Source organism: Erythrolamprus reginae, chromosome 1 (assembly GCF_031021105.1).
Source record: "Erythrolamprus reginae isolate rEryReg1 chromosome 1, rEryReg1.hap1, whole genome shotgun sequence".
Lineage (NCBI taxonomy): Eukaryota > Metazoa > Chordata > Lepidosauria > Squamata > Dipsadidae > Erythrolamprus > Erythrolamprus reginae.
In genome coordinates, this window is record NC_091950.1 from 94,567,560 (window position 1) to 94,589,788 (window position 22,229).

General features: G+C 37.0%; 1 protein-coding gene across 3 annotated transcripts in view; it reads right to left on the reverse strand.

Annotated features, from left to right (window-relative positions):
- Positions 1 to 22,229, reverse strand: part of CSTPP1 (centriolar satellite-associated tubulin polyglutamylase complex regulator 1) — a 147,650-nt gene that overhangs the window by 64,997 nt on the left and 60,424 nt on the right. For all 3 annotated transcript variants that reach the window (XM_070759928.1, XM_070759936.1, XM_070759944.1), the window contains one exon: positions 16,714 to 16,844. In XM_070759928.1, coding sequence (XP_070616029.1) covers positions 16,714 to 16,844 — 131 coding nt within the window. The remainder of the gene's footprint in view (positions 1 to 16,713; positions 16,845 to 22,229) is intronic.

Consider the following 22,229-nt stretch of genomic DNA (forward strand, 5'->3'; position numbering starts at 1 on the left):
AGTGTGCAAACACTTGTTTCATGGTATTCAAGTTTTAAAACATACAGTTTATTTTTACAGAAGGCCTTAAGTCCTTTTTTCTGCTTATAATTTCCAGCAATTACAATTCTTAAAAGCATAGCTAACTATTTCAGTATATGCAGGATCATATTACTGTTTTACAACACTGTGTTACTTATTATTTGTTATTTTTTTAAAACAGTGGCTTATATTGGCAAATGGCTGCCAATCAATTTACAGTCACGATTCAAAGTGTTAGTTATGACCTACAAAGCCCTACATGGCATCAGACCAGAATACCTCCGAGACCGCCTTCTGCCGCACAAATCCCAGCGGCCGATTAGGTCCCACAGAGTTGGCCTTCTCCGGGTCCCGTCGACTAAACAATGTCATCTGGCGGGACCCAGGGGAGAACCTTCTCGGTGGCGGCCCTGGCCCTCTGGAACCGACTCCCCCCAGAGATTAGGACTGCCCCCACCCTCCTCACCTTTCGTAAGTTATTATAAACTCATCTTTGCCGCCAGGCATGGGGAAACTAACACATACCCCAATTGTCAAGGCTGGTGTATGGTTTGATTGATTGTGTGATAATTTTATTTTATTATAAGGGTTTTAAATTGTATTTTAAAATTGGATTTGTACACTGTTTATGTTGTTTTGAGCCGCCCGAGTCCTCGGAGAGGGGCGGCATACAAATCTAATAAAACAAAACAAAACAAAAAACAAATGGGGGAAGGTAGTCCTCATTTAAAATAGGAATTCGAAAGGAATTTCCAACACTAAGCAATATGATTATAAAGCACAACATTCCAATAGGACTGAAAAGTTTATGATTTATGGATTTTCATACAGATAGGTTATGAGAAGTAGGAATATTTTTTGTAAACTTACAGGGGTTGAGTTGTTAAATTTATCTAAACTTGTGATTAAGAACAGAAGTTTCTTTATATATTTCTTTTCTTTATCTTATTTTCTCCTTTCTCCTTTCCTTTCACTTTTTATTCTCTCCTTTCACCTCTTTTCTCTCTTTGAGTTTCCTTTTACTAATGTTGCAATCAACATTTCAATAAAAACTGCAAAAAAGGAAGCAATAACTTCTATTGGACATCACTTTATTCTGGCCAATAAAGATCTCACTTTTGTATGCGTGACCTGAGCCATACAATATCCCTCGCCCTTAAAAATGCACACATGTTGAGACAAAAAAAGAAAGGTGTATTATGTGTAGAATTATTTTTTAAAAAGCTTTGAAATGACAGCCCAATCCTTGGCTAGTCAATACCTACGTTCCCAAAGGAAGCACATGCTAAGCTGATCATTAAGTATACTGTATCCCCATAACTGATGATATATGAATAGTGTCAACTATATGTATCTAGATATAAAAATAAAACCGATATACAATTCTAAAGTAATATTAAAAATATTTGGACTGGTACATTTTTAATGGGATAGAAACATAGAAACATAGAAGACTGACGGCAGAAAAAGATCTCATGATCCATCTAATCTGCCCTTACACTATTTTCTGCATTTTATCTTAGGATGGATATATGTTTATCCCAGGCATGTTTACATTCAGTTACCAACCATATCTGCTGGATACAGTTTTATTTTAGATGTTTCTTTTTTCAGATCAGTAATTGTAATTTCATTATAAACAAAAGAAAAAAGATTATAATACAAAGCAACAAGCCTCATCGTCTATTTCTATTCATTCTGTTACTTATTCATAATTGAAAATTACCAGAATATTTTGAGGGATATTTTTCCCTCAAAAATATTATTATTATTATTATTATTATTATTATTATTATTATTATTATTATTAATTAGATTTGTATGCCGCCCCTCTCCGTAGACTCGGGGCGGCTCACAACAACAATAACACAATAAATAACAAATCTAATAATTAAAAATCACTAAAAAAATATCCTGACCAAACTAAATAAAGTCATGAAAAATATATGATATCATAAAATATTAATCAACACCTGGCTGATCTCACTGACAGAATGATTTACAGTAGTATCAATTGGTATTGATATGTAGAATTTCTTCTCTGTAGTAATTATCTATTTAAAACACTGGAAATTTCTGAAAAGCTATTTTTAGTTAGATTGCCATAAGGAAGAAAAAAATGATTTGGTACACTAAAGAATATAAGGAAAGACAGTTTCTAGCCTTCATGCCAGAAGTCTTCTAGCCAAAATTCAGTTTAACTAACAACATTTCTAAATTGTAGCACCATATATAAATTTTGCCCATTATTAAAGCAAACCACCTATTTAAAAACTCACTTACATGTTACTAGACTTTGTCTTCACAATATGATTCACATCAAATTAAGTTTCCTAGCAAAATATGTGTAATGACTTGTTATTTAAAATCACACATCTTTAGTAGTCTGTCCAATAAGTATAATTTAATAACATTTAAAAAGTCTTTTACAGAAATGAATCAGATATAAATTTTTACATTTATAAAAGATACAATCTTTCGGAAGATAAAGCGATAAATAATAATCTTTGTACCAAGAAAATTTATAGATGTCAAAATCTGAACCATCAAACTGAAAACAATGGATTTAAGATTCTTAAGTCACATATATATTAGATTAAACCAGAGATCGGTTTCAGCAGGTTCTGACCAGTTATGGAAAACCGGTAGCAGAAATTTTGAGTAATTTGCAGAACCGGTAAATACCACCTCTGATTGGTCCCACCCCCATCTATTCTCTGCCTCCTTTCAGGATTAGACAGATTACCAAGTGCCGCCTCTATGTTGGTTGAGGCAGGCAGGATTCCCTTGGGTACCATTTGTTGGGCGACAAGGGAAAGGGAGGGCCTTGCCTTCTCTTTCTGCTCAAGATCCCCATGGACAATTGGTGGGCCACTGTGTGACAGAATGCTGGACTCGATGGGCTTTGCCCCGATTCAGCATGGCTCTTCTTATGTCCTTATGATCTTATATTCTCCTGTGTCCCAGCTGATCGGGAGGAAATGGGGATTTTGCAGTAACCTTCCTCTGGAGTGGGGAGGGAATGGAGATTTTGCAGTATCCTTCCCCTGCCATGCCCACGAAGCCACGCCACACCCATCAAGCCACAACCACAGAACCTGCACTAAAAAAATTTGAATCCCACTAGATTACACATGTAGAAACAACATCTTTAAATTATTTGCTCAAGGCTGGGAAATTTATCAGGATTAAATTCAGATACTCCCAGCTCCTACTCCTGTATTTATTGCCACACCTTATATTACCAACTCATAGCCTCAGCAAGTAAAGCAAGTAAAATTTCTGATATCTTTCTTGAGAATGAAAAATTCATGACATCTGTAATATATAACATTACCAAATTAATTATTTATTAATCAGAAGCAAGCAAAAGAAAACCCATGCCACAACCCATCTGCTACAAAATTAATCTTTATATGCAATCAGAGCATATAAACAATGAATGTATAATGTACTGATTTACCAATAAGTATTACAGAATAAGCAGGAACTCAACCAAAGAGAAAAAAAATAACAAATGTTTCCATTTGTTCAATGATGTACTATAAGCACACTCTTTTCTTTTACCTTAGCAATCAAGTTTTGTTGATACACTTTACTTTTTTAATGTTTATGATGATCATGTAATGAATGACCTATATCTTAAAATTCCATATATAGATTTATCCCAAGTGGCATCCAGCTACATATAGAGGCATCTATATACAATATCTGCTATTTGTTAAAATTGGTTGCTTCACAGTATATGACTATGAAGGAGATTACATCGACATCTTTACACATGATCAAATCACTTCCTAGTCTGGATAAGATTGGTTTCTATCTGGAATCTGCACAGGACACATGTCTGTTAGAATGATGTGCCCAGATGCTTTATTCTGGCATTGTCCAGATTTTGGCAGGCACTTTGGGAATTTCTGTGAGAGACTGTGGGGAAGCTGGGAAATGAATGAAAGAGAAAGCAAACATTTAAAAAACCCAAAATTAGTAGGTGAGTCAATTGACAGCTTATCTAATAAATATAAACTTATTCCATGTGGGTGAGAAATCTGAGAAGAAATATTTTAAATACCGGTAATTCAAAAAGATTCTACTTAATTTCAATAAATGAGGTTGGGAAATTCCTCTTTTGGTTTCCAAGATTCCATATTTATCCCTTGTAAACAATTTGTTCTTGTTTCCTTCTTTTCTTCTTCTTTCCAACTTGTCGGAGCTTGAAAAGTCTCCAAGCAATCTCAACCTCCATTCCACATCTCTGGTCAACTGCTGGCAATAGGAAGCTATGACAGTATAACTTTGAACTGGCTTCTCTCCACTGAATGATGTTAATTAGATATTTTGTTTACTGAGTAGGTTCAGAAATTGAAGTGATATAAACCACATCTAGAGTATGATTAGAAGGCTAGAACAGAACCTGACGGATTTACATGTGTTAAAAGATTTATTGTTGCTGTAGATATTTTAGAACTACTAGAATTGCAAAGGCAACAGAAAATCCAAAAGGATGGATAAAGACAATTTCTCCTTCTTCTATTCACTTACATCCAACCAGGAAATTAAATACCATAGATAAGATGTATGTCAACTCGTGAAGCTTCCCTGACCTGCTCCACAGTGGCCATAGGCTGGGGAATGGGAAATTGCACCCCGCAACTGCGCCAAATAATTTACTCCTCAATCATAACAAAATCCATTCTGGCTGAGCAAGTCAAGGCTATGGGTACCTTATGGTGGACACCAACAATGCTTGGAAGGGAGTGACTTCTGCAACCCACAAAATTACCTCCTTGGGGAATGTGACCAATTGACACAGAGGGAAACAGGATTAGAGCAAGGCATGAAGGGGGCAAAGTCATAATTGGCTTCACCTAGGTCCGTGATGGCGAACTTTTTTTTCCTTGGGTGCCGAAAGAGCATGCATGTGCGTTATTGCGCAAGCATGAGTGCCCACACCCATAATTCAATGCCTGGTGAGGGCGAAAACAGTTTCCCCCGCCCCCCGGGAGGCCCATTGGAGGCAGGGACCGGCCAGTTTCCCAAATTGTGATGGGCCCAGTAGACTCGTGTTTTTCCTTTCCCAGGTTCCAAAGGCTTCCCTGGAGCCAGGGGAGGGTAAAAATGTCCTACCCCATCTCCCTGTAGGCTCTCTGGAAGCCAAATATGCCCTCCCACAGCCTCTGTTCGAGCATGTTAGAGCTGAACTAGGGCAACGGCTTGCGTGCCAGCAGATATGGCTCCGCGTGCCACCTGTGGCACCCGTGCCATAGTTTCACCATCACTGACCTAGGTAATGCTGACATGGTGCTTCTAATAAAAGACAGGATTTTTATTGCTGGATGGCTTGAGACTCTGATCAGAACCATGACAATGTAAACATGAAGGGATCTTCCACAATTGAAGCCCATGCTAGACAACATATTAAATGCAAGAGTACATTTTTAAAACAGATCTGTAACAATTTATTTTCAATGCACACAATAGAAGATGGTACAGTGGAAAAATTTAACAATTCCTCTGTACTACCAAACCAGATCAAGGGCTAATTTGGGAGGAGGGACAGTTTTAAATATATAGATACAATTATGTATTTTAGGCAGAGTAGAATTTTCTTAATATAGACAAGAAAATCATAAAACTGACTTAAATTTAGTGGTTTAAACTGCAAGGGACTACATAATTAAATTATTACTATATAATATCTACTGTATCTGAATTTTGCATAATAATATATTGAGGGGCAAAAAGGATTTACATGTATAATTAGATCCATATTTTTTTTTAAGTCATGGAAACCCTCTTGAAGTCAATAAGATTTCCCATTCTATTTGGATTCATAAGAGTTAAAGAGTAAGATGTCAACTCCAAGTAAAGAAACTGCATAGACACCCCCTCCTTTGCAATCCTATAAGCTTTGCTCCAAAATTATTTTTCCAAACATATCCTCATGCAATTTTCCAGTAAATCAATCATTTTTATACCATTGTCCTTGAAAAGATGGATAGAAGCAAAAACAGGACGGACTGAGGACTCTTTTCTTTGCACTGCTATAAGCTAAAGCATTTCCATATTTTGAAGCTGTACACATAAACATTGTACAGCTATATACCTGGGCTAGCAGGAATAAAAGGAGGCTTACCAAAACCTTTCAACAGATTTTCTAGATGCTATCCAAAGATCCAAAAGACTACTAAGAGGTTTCAAGAAACTGCGAGCACAATTCTGAAAAAAATAGACACCCTCTTTGTGCTATATTTTCACACAGAAATGAAAGAACGTTACAGTTTTAAATAAACAAGCAAACGTTATATGATGAAAATCAACAATGCTCCTCTCAGGAATTTTTCTCTCTTACTTATCAAAAAAAAAAAAAAGGCAAACTCATATCCTTCTTCACTCCAGAAACCTAATTTGTCACTAATTCAATGTTCTAACACTATTTCAGACAAGAATGAGTTTGGTTTAATTTTGTCTCAAATATTTGTGCTTTTCTTACTGTGGTCCCATTGTAGACAAATCAACCCAATCTGTTTTGCAACTCTGCTGAACAAAACTACCATCAGAAATTGTATTTTATCATTCCAATAAATGAAACAATACATTTCATTACTGAATCAGATGCTTACTAAAATATTGAGATTTTTACTTAATCATTCCAATAAATGAAACACATTTCATTCTTGAACCAGCTCTTGATTATGGAATATGATTTGATCATGATTATGTCCTTCAAGTTGATGTCAACTATTAGCAATCACATAGAAGACTTTCTCCATAATGATCTATCTCTAACCTGGCATTTAGGTCTTCCAACAGTTCACCCATCATTACTGTAACTCTAAGTCCATTTGCCACAATTATTGTATATTACATTTTCCAGTTCACAGAAATGTTTTAGAAACAGATCAACTCTGCAAACTAGATTAAGCTGAATTCATCATACAGCTTCAATAGAGCTAGTTTGGAAGTATAAGAGTTGGTGATAAGGGTAGACTGGCTCGAATGACAAGAAGAGTATTTGCATAATAGGTCATTTTCACAAGAATAGTGCACCTATTATAGCCCACTTCAGAGACAGCAGTATCTTCAAAAGCTGCTCAACTACTGTATATTTGCTATGTTAAATATTCAGAGCTTTGTAACAGATAAAGGTTTACAATCTGGATTTTTCCAAGACCTGTCCCAAGTCAGGTCTATAGGGGTGTTTTTTTTAATACAAAACTATTATTGTCTTTTTCTTTTTTTAATCTAACAAAAAGCTGAACGCTTTTTACTAGAGAGTTTCAATTCCACTTCAGCTGTCTCTGATGATATTGGGGGGGAATAATATAAATAGGGATTTGTGAAATTAAAATCACAACTCCTGCCTTGAATTAAGATGATGGTCTCATTCAACCAAAACATGTTAATCCCTGGTATTTCAAAGAAGATGGAAGAATATGTATCCCAACCCTAATAAAATCAGTGTCACATAACAGTAATTAATTCTGAATAGGTTGTGACTTTGGAGGACTTAGAAGCAAAGAGTCCTTCAGTGTGTATTTGTCTTTTTGAGACTATCTCCTCTTTTGTGGGGAAAAGAGTTCTCAATCAAAATGTATTTAATTGGACTGACTCAAAGAAAAATACAATAATTAAAACCAGAGAGTCACCATGTCTTGCAAACCACAGGAGTTAGGAGAAGCACGTGCTTAACTCACAAAACTCCACAGGAGATCCTTGAAGGGCTGTTTATACTTAGGAAACACAATTTAATTAAACTGTTCTGGAGAACAGACAATACATTCCAAAGAACAGGTCAACTAGATTCCAAAGGTCAACTGAAAGGAAGGCTTAAGGAGACAAAAATGTTTAATCATAATATTTCAATTTTGGGAGGGAGGGATTCTCATGTAAAGTTTTTTAATCAGGGGATTAAAAATACAAACAGTTAAGTTTAAAATGGGAGGATCAATATCTGCTTTTTGCAATGCAGTCTAACTATTCTATTTCAGAGGGACAGGCTTCTGTTCAAAGGTCTCTCCACACAAGTTCAATTAAAAGATAAAAACCAAAGCAAAGAGAGGGGTCTATGAAGTTGCCCCTCAGTAATTAGCATTTGAAGAGCAAACTGAGTGTCACACAGACCATCTGGTCATAGTCTTTCCCAACACATTGAAGTGTAGCATGTTTATATTTGAATTTCAGCAACTCTTTCTTATTTTGCAAATCTATTTACATACAAATATATGCATTTTGTTTAATGTTTTGGGGCAATTCAGTTCTTTTTTAAATTGATGCTTAAATAATGTTTTTTTCTTGACCACAATACAGATCTACCCAATTCTCTTATTAGAATTTCTGAAACATTTTTTAAGTTTTATAATTAGCATTCTATTAAAAAGTAAATCTCAGTTCATTCTACACATGCACTGTGTTTTTTAATATCCAATGATTATCCTTTTGACTCTAAACCAACTTATTAAGGCATGTTACAAGAAAGCTAAAAATTGCCAAGCCAACAGTAAATGTAGTAGTAAGAGATGAATTTTATGATGCAAAGTAAAAACAGCTGTTGGAGTATGCTGCACTGATGTACCACTGAACCAACAGGAAGTTAAGAAGAAGAAACTAAAAAGGGATAATGAAAGCAGAAGTTTTACATTTCCTCTTTACAAACTAATCATCAAAGCTAACAAATATTCAGTTAAATCATATTTAAAATCATTTTCAGACAACAGGAAGAATCTATTTATTCGTGTATTTGTCTGTAACTTTCAACATTTATGTGTATGTTATGTTTAGCCAAGAAAGGTTTCAGCAAACAATGTACGGTATATTTTCTGGGTCACAGCATGTTTATCTCGAGATCAAACAAAAAACAGTGTGTTGTGTATAAAAAACAGGCATCTGGCATGTTCACTAAAGTACTGATTCAATCCTTCCACTGGAGTGGAATCCTCCATTTCCTGTATAAAGACTTGGTGCTGCCATAAAACACCATTAAAAAACATTAAGTTCTTCAAGAAATCTGAAACTTAGCTCAAGGCCATTTTCTTTTACTGCCATCTCTACCAAAGATGAAAATGTGACATAATTAAACATCTTAGTATATTGTTTCTAAAATCAGAGGTTGCCAAATTACAAATTATATTATGCTTATATTTCTATAAATATGAAAGGCAAAAACTTGGGAGAGTCTGTTGCCATCTTTTGCAAACACTAATATTTAAAATATCTGCATTGGTTGCCGATCAATTTCCGGTCACAATTCAAAGTGTTGGTCATCACCTATAAAGCCCTTCATGGCACCGGACAAGGGTATCTACGAGACCGCCTTCTGCCACACAAATCCCAGCGACCGGTTAGGTCCCACAGAGTGGGCCTTCTCCGGGTCCCGTCAACAAAACAATGTCGTTTGGCGGGCCCCAGGGGAAGAGCCTTCTCTGTGGCGGCCCCGGCCCTCTGGAACCAACTCCCCCCGGAGATTAGAATTGCCCCCACCCTCCTTGCCTTTCGTAAGCTCCTTAAAACCCACCTCTGCCGTTAGGCATGGGGGAACTGAGATATTCTTTCCCCCTAGGCCTTTACAATTTATGCATGGTATGTTTGTTTGTTTGTATGTATGTTTGGTTTTACGTATAAGGGTTTTTTAACTGTTTTAGTATTGGATTTACATGCTCTTTTATACTACTGTTGTTAGCCGCCCCGAGTCTACGGAGAGGGGCGGCATACAAATCCAATAAATAATAATAATAAAATAATAATAATAAGCAGGAGTGTCACAATGGATTTCTTCTACCAGTAGGGCCGGATCAGCATTGTAGCTCCTCTCTGTGGGCCGGTGGGGAGATAGAGAATGGTGGTGGGAGACGGGATAGACACCTCCTGCAGCACCCTGCCGGCCAAAACAGGGCATGGGGAGGCTGCTTGGGGCAAAGCACGGTAGACTATGGAATATGATTTGGATAAAGGAATTGATTTAAGAATCACTGCATTTACTTGCTGTGGGAAATAATATATACTGCTCAAAAAATTTTATTTATTTATTTATTTGATTTTTGTGCCGCCCTTCTCCTTAAACTCAGGGCAGCTTACAACATGTTAACAATAGCACTTTTTAAAAAACAGAGACAGCATATTGCCCCCACAATTCGGGTCCTCGTTTTACCCACCTCGGAAGGATAGAAGGCTGAGTCAACCTCGAGCCGGTAATGAGATTTGAACCGCTGACCTACAGATCTACAATCAGCTTCAGTGGCCTGCAGTACAGCACTCTACCTCCTGCGCCAACCCGGCTCTGGGAAGACTCAAATAACATCCTAGATCTAATGAATGAAATATTCTCATTGAATACTTTGTTCTGTACAAAGTTGAATGTGCACAACAGCATGTGAAATTGATTGTCAGTCTTGCTTCCTAAGTGGACAGTTTGATTTCACAGAAGTTTGATTTACTTGGAGTTATATTGTGTTCTTTAAGTGTTCCCTTTATTTTTTTGAGCAGTGTATATTTCTGTTTCCTTATTACCATTTATACCCTAATATATTCATATTAATAAAATTCAGTATATTCTTTCAATTTTTTTAAGCCTGGAGGAAAAAAATATTTTTTCTAAATTTTAAAAACATTTCTAAAATCAATTAAATTCTAACATATTTTTTTTCAACTTTACTCTTTTTTAACTTCCTCTTAACATACCTACATTAAAATTTACCTTCAATAATACTTTACTCGACTCCCAGGTTTTAAGGGAGTTCCAGAAAGTCGACAAAGAAGAGTGGGAGGAAAACATTAGACTCTTGGTCCTGTCCAGAGGTGGGTTCCTCCCATCTGCACTGGTTCTACAGAACCGATAGTAAACCGGTGGTCACAGAGCCAGTTCTGTTGGAGCGGGTCTGTAGATGCCACCATTTGGGGAGGGGGGGATTTGTTATTGATTTTTGCTTCTGGGCATGCACACTTTATATAGTAGATAATCAGGGGTGGGCTACTGCCCGGACGGGGGTGAATGCAGTGGGGTAGCGAAAATGGAGCTCCAGAGCACCCAATTTGCACTAAAAGATGTTGAAACAAAATGCATAAGCTACGCCCACATTGTGGTAGTAAAAAATTTGGTAGCCATCACTGCCTGCCATATACCTCCCAGAGATCAATAAGATTGCACAAGGTTGGCCTTCTCTCGGTCCCGTTGACTATGCAATACAGGTTAGCAGGGCCATGGGGGAGGGCCTTCTCTGTGGCCGCCCCGGCTCTGTGGAACCAATTCCCTCCCCCCGATGTCTGTACTGCTCCACCCTGCTGGCCTTCCAAAAGGTCTGGAGGCCATGAGTTGTACATCTTTCATGGCCAAATTGTATTGAATGATATGTATGTTTTAATTGGATTGCTGAGTTGTGGGTTTTAACTGGGGTTATTGCTTTAATTTGTACTTGACTTCTTTTTATTGTTAACTGTACTTTTTAAAATTATTGTAAGCCGCCCTGAGTCCTTCAAGATTAGGTGGCGTAGAAAATGAATGAATGAATGAATGAATGAATGAATAATATGGGTGATCCATTCTTAGTTTTCATCTATCGGTATATAGATGTTTATTAAAGATGCTTGGGATGTCTTTCAAGGCCCTGAAATCAGTGAAAAACCGACTTGTGAGCTGACCAACATTTTTTTTTAAAAAAAAATCCCAAATATTTTAAAGACCTGATTGGAGGGGTGGGTTCCTCCTGGTTCTGACCAATTTACCCAAGCCAGAAGCAACCCACTGGTGATGTCACAATGACATCACTGAACCGGATCAGTTGGTACCGATCCATGGGTACCATCTTTTTTAATTTTTTTCTTTAAATTTTCCCTTCTGATCATGCACAGAAGCCAACGTTCCAGCATTGGGCATGCATTAGTATCTTTTTTTTGGCTGCTTAAACACCCCCCCCCCCCGATTTTTCATTACTGAGCATGCGTGCGCCCATCAGGCGTGCCCACATGGCACAGGAGGAATTGGTAGCAAGGTAAGTTGGAACTCATCCCTGCCTGATTGTACTTTAAACCAGCTTTTTGAATCAGCCCTAAAAACACTATGGCAAGGCAGGTGATTAGAGATAAATATGAATCATGAATACTGTAACTATACTGTAGCACACAACCATGCTAAAATTCTGCACTAGTTAAAGTTTCTGAACTGTCTTTAAAAGCAGCTGGATATAAAATGTACTGTAATCATCCATGCTAAGTGGAGCCAGGCAGTGAGTAAATCACCGACATATATAGTATGATTTCTCTGATACTGCTGCCAACGGGTAAAATGATTAAAAATCACTCTGCTAAATGAATTCCTACAATCAAGGATGAATCCAGGAAATTCTTAAAATGTCCTTTTCATCTTTCAAGTCGTGTGTATTCCCAGCTATAGTTGTTTGTGCAAATTCTATTTGATTCTCCTTTAAATTACATAATAATCAGAATTAATATTCTTTTGTTCTCCCTTGAACAAAGTTCAATCTGTAAACTGTCTTGGAACTTTGGCTCAGCAGGGTTTCCAAGTATTACCCAATAATTGGAAACAAGAACTTAAGGTGGATGTTGGATCATTCTAAGATGTTTTGATTTAAACAGCTAACCAATTCCATTAATGGTTCCTTTTCAAATAACTAAACCCTATTACTGCATATTCATGAGGGAAACATTAATACTCCGTATATTCCTGGGAAAATCAAAATACTGGTATTTTCAAATATGTACACAATGCGCTAGCTTGATGTTGTTAATTTAACAGTACTTTTTCTTAACATGAACTTCTTTCCCCATCTGGGCAATTTCCTGGGCTGGAAGGGGGCGTTTCATTTGCTGATAATAGAAACCATTAAAAAAATGTGTGAGGGTAGAAACACCACAGATATAGCTGCTAAAATAATGGCTGTCTTTAACAGTCTAAAATGCAGCTGTTGTTTGGGAGCTGCTACAATGACTAAACAGGGTTATCTTTCTTTACTTTCCAATTACAGTGGTACCTCGAGATACGAGTTTAATTCGTTCCGGACCTGGGCTCTTAAGTCGAGCAGCTCTTATCTCGAACGACTTTTCCCCATAGGAATTAATGTAAATAATTTTAATTGGTTCCAGCCCTCAAAAAACTCACAAAGTTAGTCTAAATTATGCAGAAAGACATGTTTTTAATGAAGAAATGTACATGTACATATAAATGAATAATGAAGTTTCTTTCACTTAACTTGTAAACTTTCTTAAACTTTTAAATTTACATATGTTCAACTTCTCTGCCACCCAATCCTGTAGGACAGAGGTCCCCAACCCTTTTTGCACCAGGGACCGGCTTTAAGCGATCAAGAGAGGAATGGGTGAATGAATGGACGGAGGGTGGGAAGGAAGGAAGGAAAGAGGGAAGGGACAGGAACAGAGGAAGGAAGCAAGGAAACTTATGAAAGGGGAGAGTAAGAGAGGAATGAGTGAAGGGAGGGAGGGAGGGAAGAAGGTGGGAAGGAGAAAGAAAAGAAGAAATAGAGGAAGGGAAGGTAAAAGAGAGAAAGAAAAAGAGCAAGAAAGAAAGAAAGAAAGAAAGAAAGAAAGAAAGAAAGAAAGAAAGGGGGAAGGGACAGGAACAGAGGAAGGAAGCAAGGAAACTTATGAAAGGGGAGAGTAAGAGAGGAATGAGTGAAGGGAGGGAGGGAGGGAAGAAGGTGGGAAGGAGAAAGAAAAGAAGAAATAGAGGAAGGGAAGGTAAAAGAGAGAAAGAAAAAGAGCAAGAAAGAAAGCTGCAAGCACCCCCCCCCCCCGAGCCCCCCAGGCCGGCTGCAACCTTTTAAAACACGCGCGCCGCTTCGCAGCTGTCTCCTGAAGCCGAACGCGGAAGTTAGTGTTTGGCTTCAGGAGACAGCTCCTTGGCGCTTGTATCTCGAATTTGGGCTTGTAAGTAGAACAAAAATATCTCTCCCCTCCCAGCTCTTATCTCGAGTTGCTCTTAAGTAGAGCAGCTCTTATGTCGGGGTTCCACTGTATTCCTTTCTTTCTCTCATCTCTATCCTCATTCCCACTTCCTTTTTGTGATTTCTGCTAGAAGGAAGAAGAGAAATGTGTGTCCAGTTATAGGTTTTAGCATGAAATAATTGCTGTTTGCAGAGAAGGAATCAATTTTATTAAGGGCTATCCTATATTGCAGGCAATTCACTAGTTGACAGAAATAGATATAGTTCTGATCCTGCCCTTTTTTCTTTTAGGTGCTATGACCTCTGATAAATACACACACACGCATATACTGAATATAGAAGTGTGCACAAGTATTTTGAAAGGGAATGAAAATTTCAGGACTGAGTTAAGCAAAGTTGACAGCCAAAGTAGGGAAGAAAGGGATTCATCAGATCTCTCTTCTCTGCCCATCATTTCACCATCAGTGTACAGTATGCCTGTGTATACATGTGTATGTGTATTTGTGTGTCTGGTGTTCCTTCCTTCCTTCCTTCCTTCCTTCCTTCCTTCCTTCCTTCCTTTTCTTTTTTTTGGAGAGACCAACTTAAATTTAGAATTATCTTTTCTTCAGAAAAATATAGTGTATCCTCATTATGAAAGCTGATTTGATGAATAGTTTATTAATTAAAAGCCACTGGCAACTTTTCTAATAGAAAAAGAACACACAATGGTATCAGTTCCTAAAATACAGAAAATGAAACTTTTTATATACTGTTGAAATTTTATTATCACATTTTTAAGACTTTCAAGCCAAATTCTCACAATCATGATATTCAAGATACAATAGTGTGATTAAGTGCTACCAAACTGGTTTTGACTCTTAGCAATCACAATGATTTCCTCCATGATGATCTATCCCGTTAAGGTTTCCAATGATACACACTTCACCACAGTCACTGAATCCATCTACCTTATTGTTGGTTGTCCCGATTTCCCTTTTCTCTTCCACTTTTCCCAGTATTATAAATGTATCCAGGCAGCAAATATTTGAACAATATGCCTAAAGCATCATAATTAGACTCTGTCATTTGTGTAAGTAATGTTACCTGTGTGATTCTCACTTCTATAAATTGTCTAATGTTCACTGTGAAAAATGGTACTTACAGCCACAAGATCAAGGGAAGTGAAAATTAATTGACTTTCTTTTTCTGCTTTAACTCAACTGGAAACTTGCACACGAGCAATTTGTGATCTGTTCCATATCTTTATAACTGAATTCTTCCACTTTCTTCTACCAAAAATAGTCAATTTAATTTGATAATGTCCACATATATGTATTGTTTTAAATTATTCAGACTCTATTAGGGCGGAGATATCAATGGAAGAACAGAAACGGATAAGTCAATCTCCTGCTTCATTTTGGTTTCGTAGATCATACAGTCCGACTACATTTTCATCCATATTTCCAATTATAACAATCAGATCTTTCTTTTATCAATTTCAAATGGAGCTTAATCATAAAAACCACCAACCACCTCTTCTCCTGCATGAGTGGGTAGGACATGAACTTGATTAATAGTCATATTAAATGTTTTAAAGTCTAATTAATATTATTCATTCATTGACTGCACTAAAGTCAATTATACTACTTGCTCTAGCCTGCCAAATTGGAAACAATGCACTTCCTTGTTTTTCATGTCCCGAGTAGTAAACCTTGGGATCTTCTGACTGAAAATGTCTGAACTCAGTCCATCTCAATTCACTGATACCTAATAAGTCAGTGTTGTTGTTTTGTTTCATTTTTTTTATGATAAGCTTTTCCACCATGTTCATGCATCATATGCCACATCTGTAATTCCGTCTTTGCAGCTTTGGGTTGTCTTTTTCCTGCAATGCAATACCACCACCTAGATGTCCTGAAGGCTTTAATGTAGCAACATCATAAACATCAAAATATTTTCATCTATTCTCAGTAAAATGTTGAGTGCTATTCAACCTGAGAAGCCCATCATTTGGCACTGTGCTATCAACCATTTTTATATTTTCTGTCCATGTGATTTTCTTGTAAACAGAGAGGCTTACCATTGTCTTTATGATAAGCTTTTCCACCATGTTCATGCATCATATGCCACATCTGTAATTCCGTCTTTGCAGCTTTGGATTGTCTTTTTCCTGCAATGCATCTACCTGTCCCAGGTGCTTGGGAGGGACTTGACAGGTAGGTGAAAAAGTCAAATTCAGTCTAAACATTCGCTCACTGTACTACCAACCATAATAACAACAATTTCAATCCCCTCCATAGATACCCTCTTGTTGTGGAGGAAGGGATTTTTATGTTCTATGAAGTTAAGAACTATACTGGCAGTAGTTTATTCTACCAAATGGGTCCATCATGCTGGACAGGTCTTAGTGGAAGAGCTAAACTAAGTGTATCCATCCATGGATTCATTTAATATGACGAGAAAAACTGGATTGGTCACTGAACTCCCTAACATATTCTCAGACTGGTTTTAACTTATATAATCCAACTATACCTAATACATACATTTACTTTTTCCTAGAATGAGACAAGATTTATTCTCCAAATATGTCTTTAAAAATTCCATTAGTGATCTCTTTTGTATGTTAATTATAGCCTGTAAAAACTCACAGGAAAAAACCCAATCTAGAAAAAGAATACATAAAGGATATTTAAAGTCAGTGCAAAAACTGGCCGAGTTTGTTACTGATTCAAATTTTTTAGATAAAAGATCACCACACTTTTGGCTTAAAAAATGAGACAATTTTTTAAAGACTCACCTCCATTTTTCCCCACCATCCTGAAGCATCGCCAAAAAGTCCTTAGAAACGATGTTCTATTATGGGGTGTAGCTTGGACAAAGTTGAACTCTCGGAACAAAATATGAGTTCCTTGACGTACACTATTAAAGCTATAAAGAAAAAAATTAAATTAAATTAAATTAAGATATCACATACTCTGTAAAACACATATAATATCTACAGATCTATGCTTATAAAAATAAATAAATGTCAATACTTAATTGCTATTAACATTCAGCTGCTTAGATAACAAACTAGAGATCTTCTAGATTCCGATAAAGTTGTCATAGAGATTACATATAGTTAAGAAACAAAAAATTAATTAGGAAACATTATCCTTTTACAAGACAGCCTTGATAAAGAAAAGCAATTTCTGAAACTACTATTTCTAGTTATAGGATGATTAACTTATATAAAATACAAGTTACAGACTCCAATAAATGTTTATACACTTATCATTTTGCTCACAGAAATGCTGCGTGTTTGGCTTAATCTTGGTATATTTACTATCTATGGAGAGGGGTGGCATACAAATCTAATAGATAGATAGATAGATAGATAGATAGATAGATAGATAGATAGATAGATAGATAGATAGATAGATAGATAGATAGATATAATGAGCTATTAATTGAAAAACATTTTATCTCATGAGAAAGTTTCTGAGATAAGGAAAGGTAGCAAGACACACAGAGTTAGTTTTCAAATGCCAAAATAAACATCAAATGTATATTCCTGTACACATATGAATATTGACTTTCCACTTATTTTATTAGAAAAGAAATATTAAAACGAAATAAAAATATACAAGTAACACACTAAACAAATCAATTAATTCAGCAAAATGTTTTCCTGTAAACTAAAAACCTGTCTGAATAAGCCAGTTTTTGCCTTCTAATAAAAAAGTATATATCATATACAAAGCTGGTCTGCTTTCCATTGGCAAACCTAGGACTAGTGACTCTCTGCCTTGGATTCTCAAACCATGATGAGATAGAATAGAATAGAATAGAATAGAATAGGATAGGATAGAATGCTCTAAAATAAATACTTCAAAAAATACATACATAAATTTAATAAAACATATATAAATAAATTTATCAATATAATAATATAATATAAATTTTATTAACACATAAATTTGAACAAGAATCAATTTCATCTATACAATATATATACATATATTTATCAATATCATATATATTATGACAGTATAAATTTATATTAATTTTGATTGTTTCCTGATTGCTTATTTGTACCCTATGACAATCAAAGTATTGAACCTCATGATTCTTGACAAATGTATCTTTTCTTTTATGTATACTGAGAGCATATGCACCTAAGACAATGCCTTTGTGTCCAATCACACTTGGCCAACAAACAATTCAATTCCGTTCAGTTCAATTCAATTCTATAAAATTGGAAGTTGGACAGGTGAGATCCAATGAATTTATACAAATAACTGTGAAGGTTCTTCAGTCTATGGATTGTGAAGAAGTAAACAGTCTTCTAGGGCAGGTGTCACCAATCCTTCGGATCTCAGGGACCACTAACTTCATAATTTTAAATCCCATGGACCACCAATATAATTTGTTTTTTTTTAAAACGATAACTAGTATTTAGTGCCATATATAAAAATGGAAATAATTTCTCTGCAGACCACCAAAATTTTCTTGCAGACCACTAGTGATCCCAGGACCACCAGTTGGTGACCACTGTTCTAGGGGGTATGCGTGACAATTTGTGAACCATTTAGTTCAAGTGGCATGGGAGAGAACTAGGAGTTCTTATTTGGGCTGCAGTGAATACCTTATTGCGAAAGGGGAACGTTCCAGTTTACTTGAGAGAGGACCTAGTCTGCTCCTGTTGATTGATTCTCAAGAGGCCTGCCTTAGAGAAACTGTTCTGGACTCCTTTGATTCCACAGATTTGGAGACAGAAGAAAACCTTACAGACACCCATCCTACAGATCAAGAGGCTGTCAGACATTGGTGTTTAACTCAGCCCAGATGACCGCTGATTCCAATAGCCAGGAGTCAGAGCCTGACCTCAGGAGAGTGTTAAGTCTAATTCATGCCGCCAGTTAAAGAGAGCAGAGAAGTAAAGGTCAGTTCAGTTCAAAAGGAAGGGACATTAACTTCCCTAATTAAGCATAGCCAGGAATTCTGGCTGTAAAGAACGTGTTCCAGATACTTCCTGCCCTTCCTTCTAGACTCGCTTCTGTGGAAGTCTCTGGTGTTTGACTGTCTTAAGCTATTTTTGGTATCCCTGCCGCTGAACTTTATTGGCTAGAAGCTTGCAGCAATAGGCATAATTACAGGGCAAAGACATTTCTCTTACATTCTTTGCAGACTAAATAACCACCCTCTATCTCTGCTTCAAGATTTTACCACACATCAGTAAAAGTAAAAGTTGATGAACATATCTTTTCTTTTAGAGCGCTGGCGCACTGAGAGCATATGCACCAAGACAAATGCCTTGTGTGTCCAATCACACTTGGCCAATAAAGAATTCTATTCTATTCTAAAAACAAACAGAATTGTAACTGCTGGCTTGCTGTCTGTATCCATCTAAGAAGAACGTTGCAGGAAAAGTAAGGCGGCAACCATGTCAGCTCTGGAGCAAGGAAATTATGTAGGACTTTGATAGCTGGGATTCAAGATGGATTGTAGACCAGCAACTACATTTTGTTTTGTTTTCTGTTTATATACTGACTTTATTATTTTTACAAATAGAAACATAGAAACATAGAAGACTGACAGCAGAAAAAGACCTCATGGTCCATCTAGTCTGCCCTTATACTATTTCCTGTATTTTATCTTACAATGGATATATGTTTATCCCAGGCATGTTTAAATTCAGTTACTGTGGATTTACCAACCACGTCTGCTGGAAGTTTGTTCCAAGGATCTACTACTCTTTCAGTGAAATAATATTTTCTCATGTTGCTTTTGATAGGCAGCAAACACATTCAATACGCCTTCCTCCTCCTATTTCCTCCTCAGCAACAACCCTGTGAATGACTGAGAGGATGACTGACTCAAAATCATCCAGTCAGCTTTCATGCCTTTCATGTCTCTTGGTTCCTAGGCCAGCATCGTAACCACTGGACCAAAATGGCTCTCTAAATCTAAATGTTTTTAAATTACATTCAAATATTGCTTACTAATGTAGTTATACATCAAAGTAATACCAAACATTTTTCAGTGCATTGGGAACTGCTTCATTAAATATGATTTTAGCATATGGGTGTGGGTCAGAAAGCAAGCCTTCTTGGTAGAGGCCCCCACATTATAAAATGTACTGACTGGAGATAAGCGTGTCTCCTTTTCCCCCTGACATTTCCAAGGCAATGAAAGCTGTTTGTTCTTTGTGAAAAACTATGGACAACCCTCTAGTTTTTTGTTTTCATATTGTAATGTTATATTGTGATTGTGTACACCATCCGGTGTGTTTTAGATTGGAATTGTATATACAGTAAATGTTTTTAAATAAACACACAACTGGATTCTGATTTTTTCCCCCTCTGCAACTACTTGCTATTTTTAGGCTGGATGATTATGAACTCAAATACTGTCACTGCTGTCAGTGTTGTACAAATCAGAGGAATATATCTGTTGTTACATAATGAGAGATGACAAGATAAAGAGACAACCAGAATCAAACTACAATGGCCTAAGGGTTTAATTCAAAGCCCAGCAAAGTTAATAAAATTTTCACTTTATTTCACCAAGCTTTGGATCCATTGCTAAAAGTATGAAAGTAATTAGAGTCCCAAGTATTATATGGTTCATTTAAAAAGAGAGAAAGAAGTTCATTTCATATCTGATGATTGCAAGACTATTTTTTACTTTTACAGTGATCCCTCGGTTAGCGCGGGGGTTACGTTCCAAGACCTCCCGCGCTAACCGATTTCCGCGTTATACTGGATGCGGAAGTAAAAACACCATCTGCGCATGCGCACCCTTTGTTCCATGGCCGCACATGCGCAGAAGGTGGAGCGACGCAAGTTCGGAGGCTGGCAATGCAATGGTGATTTTTCCGGGCTCCTCGCCGCTACCCACAGGGCAGCGCTGGCGGCAATGGCAACCCTCCCTCCTTCCCTCCTTCCCTTCTCTCCCTCCCTCCTTCCCTCCTTCCTTCCTCTCACCGGCTTTCTTGGGGCAGCGCTGGCGGCAATGGCAATGGCAACCCTCCCTCCTTCCCTTCTCTCCCTCCCTCCTTCCTTCCCTCCTTCCCTTCTCTCCCTCCCTCCTTCCCTCCTCCGAGATTTTGGCCAATCAGCAATCAGTATGACGTCATCGGGCGGGAAAAACCGTGGTGTAGGAAAAAAAACGCGGACTTATATTTTAATTAATATTTTTTGAAAAACCGCGTTGCAGCGTTTCGCGCTAATCGAGAACGCGCAAATCGAGGGATCACTGTATACTGTTTTAATATTATTTGGACAGCTCACAATAGGGCAACTCAGTGTGGGATAACTATACTGTTATCTGCCACTGTTTCTTCAATATTACTCTAATTCTTGTCATTTACATTTTGTTTTGTATCTCCTTTAGCATTCTTTTTTAAACGATTCTATTCTATCATTTCTTCGATATTTCCTCGTATTGAAATCTTTAAGAAATGATATCCAACCATTAAAAAAAGGATGCTAAAGGAGGGACAAATGATATATGGAATTACAAAAATTAAAATAATGTCAAAGAGTGTTGGATGACAGTAGAGTTATCTCACGTTGAATTGTCCTGCAGCAAGTTGGCAATGTCAAATAGTCCTGCATTAAACTGGCCAGGACAAGCAGCCAAGGTTTGTCTTGGACCTTTTTTTAAGATTTTGTACCATGCAGAAGGACTTAATAACCATCATTACAATTCTATTTATAAAATGCAAACGTCCACCCATTTGCCTGTTACTATCTGACATTTTAACATCATTTTTCACTATTGTATCTATAATTATAATCATTATTATGTAATTATGGTTGCTATAATCATTAGACACTGCCCCCTGGCCGACGAATGTATGGTCAGTTTGCTGACTGAATGGGTGTGAGTGTATTTTAATTGGTTTTCAGGTTTTAGATTTTTAACTTTAATTAATTGGATTTCGCTGTACATTATTCTTTATATGTTGTAAGCAGTCACGAGTCCTTGGAGAGGGGCGGCATATAAATCAATCAATCAATCAATCAATCAATCAATCAATCAAATAAATTTATTCATGCATTCATTCATTCAATTTTTATGCCGCCCTTCTCCTTAGACTCAGGGCGACTTACAAAATGTTAGCAATAGCACTTTTTAACAGAACCAACATATGGCCCCCACAATCCACGTCCTCATTTTACCCACCTCGGAAGGATGGAAGACTGAGTCAACCTTGAGCCGTTGATGAGATTTGAACCGCTGACCTACAGATCTACAATCAGTTTCAGTGGCGTGCAGTACAGCACTCTACCTGAACATCATAAAATGCTACCCTTAAAATGTCTA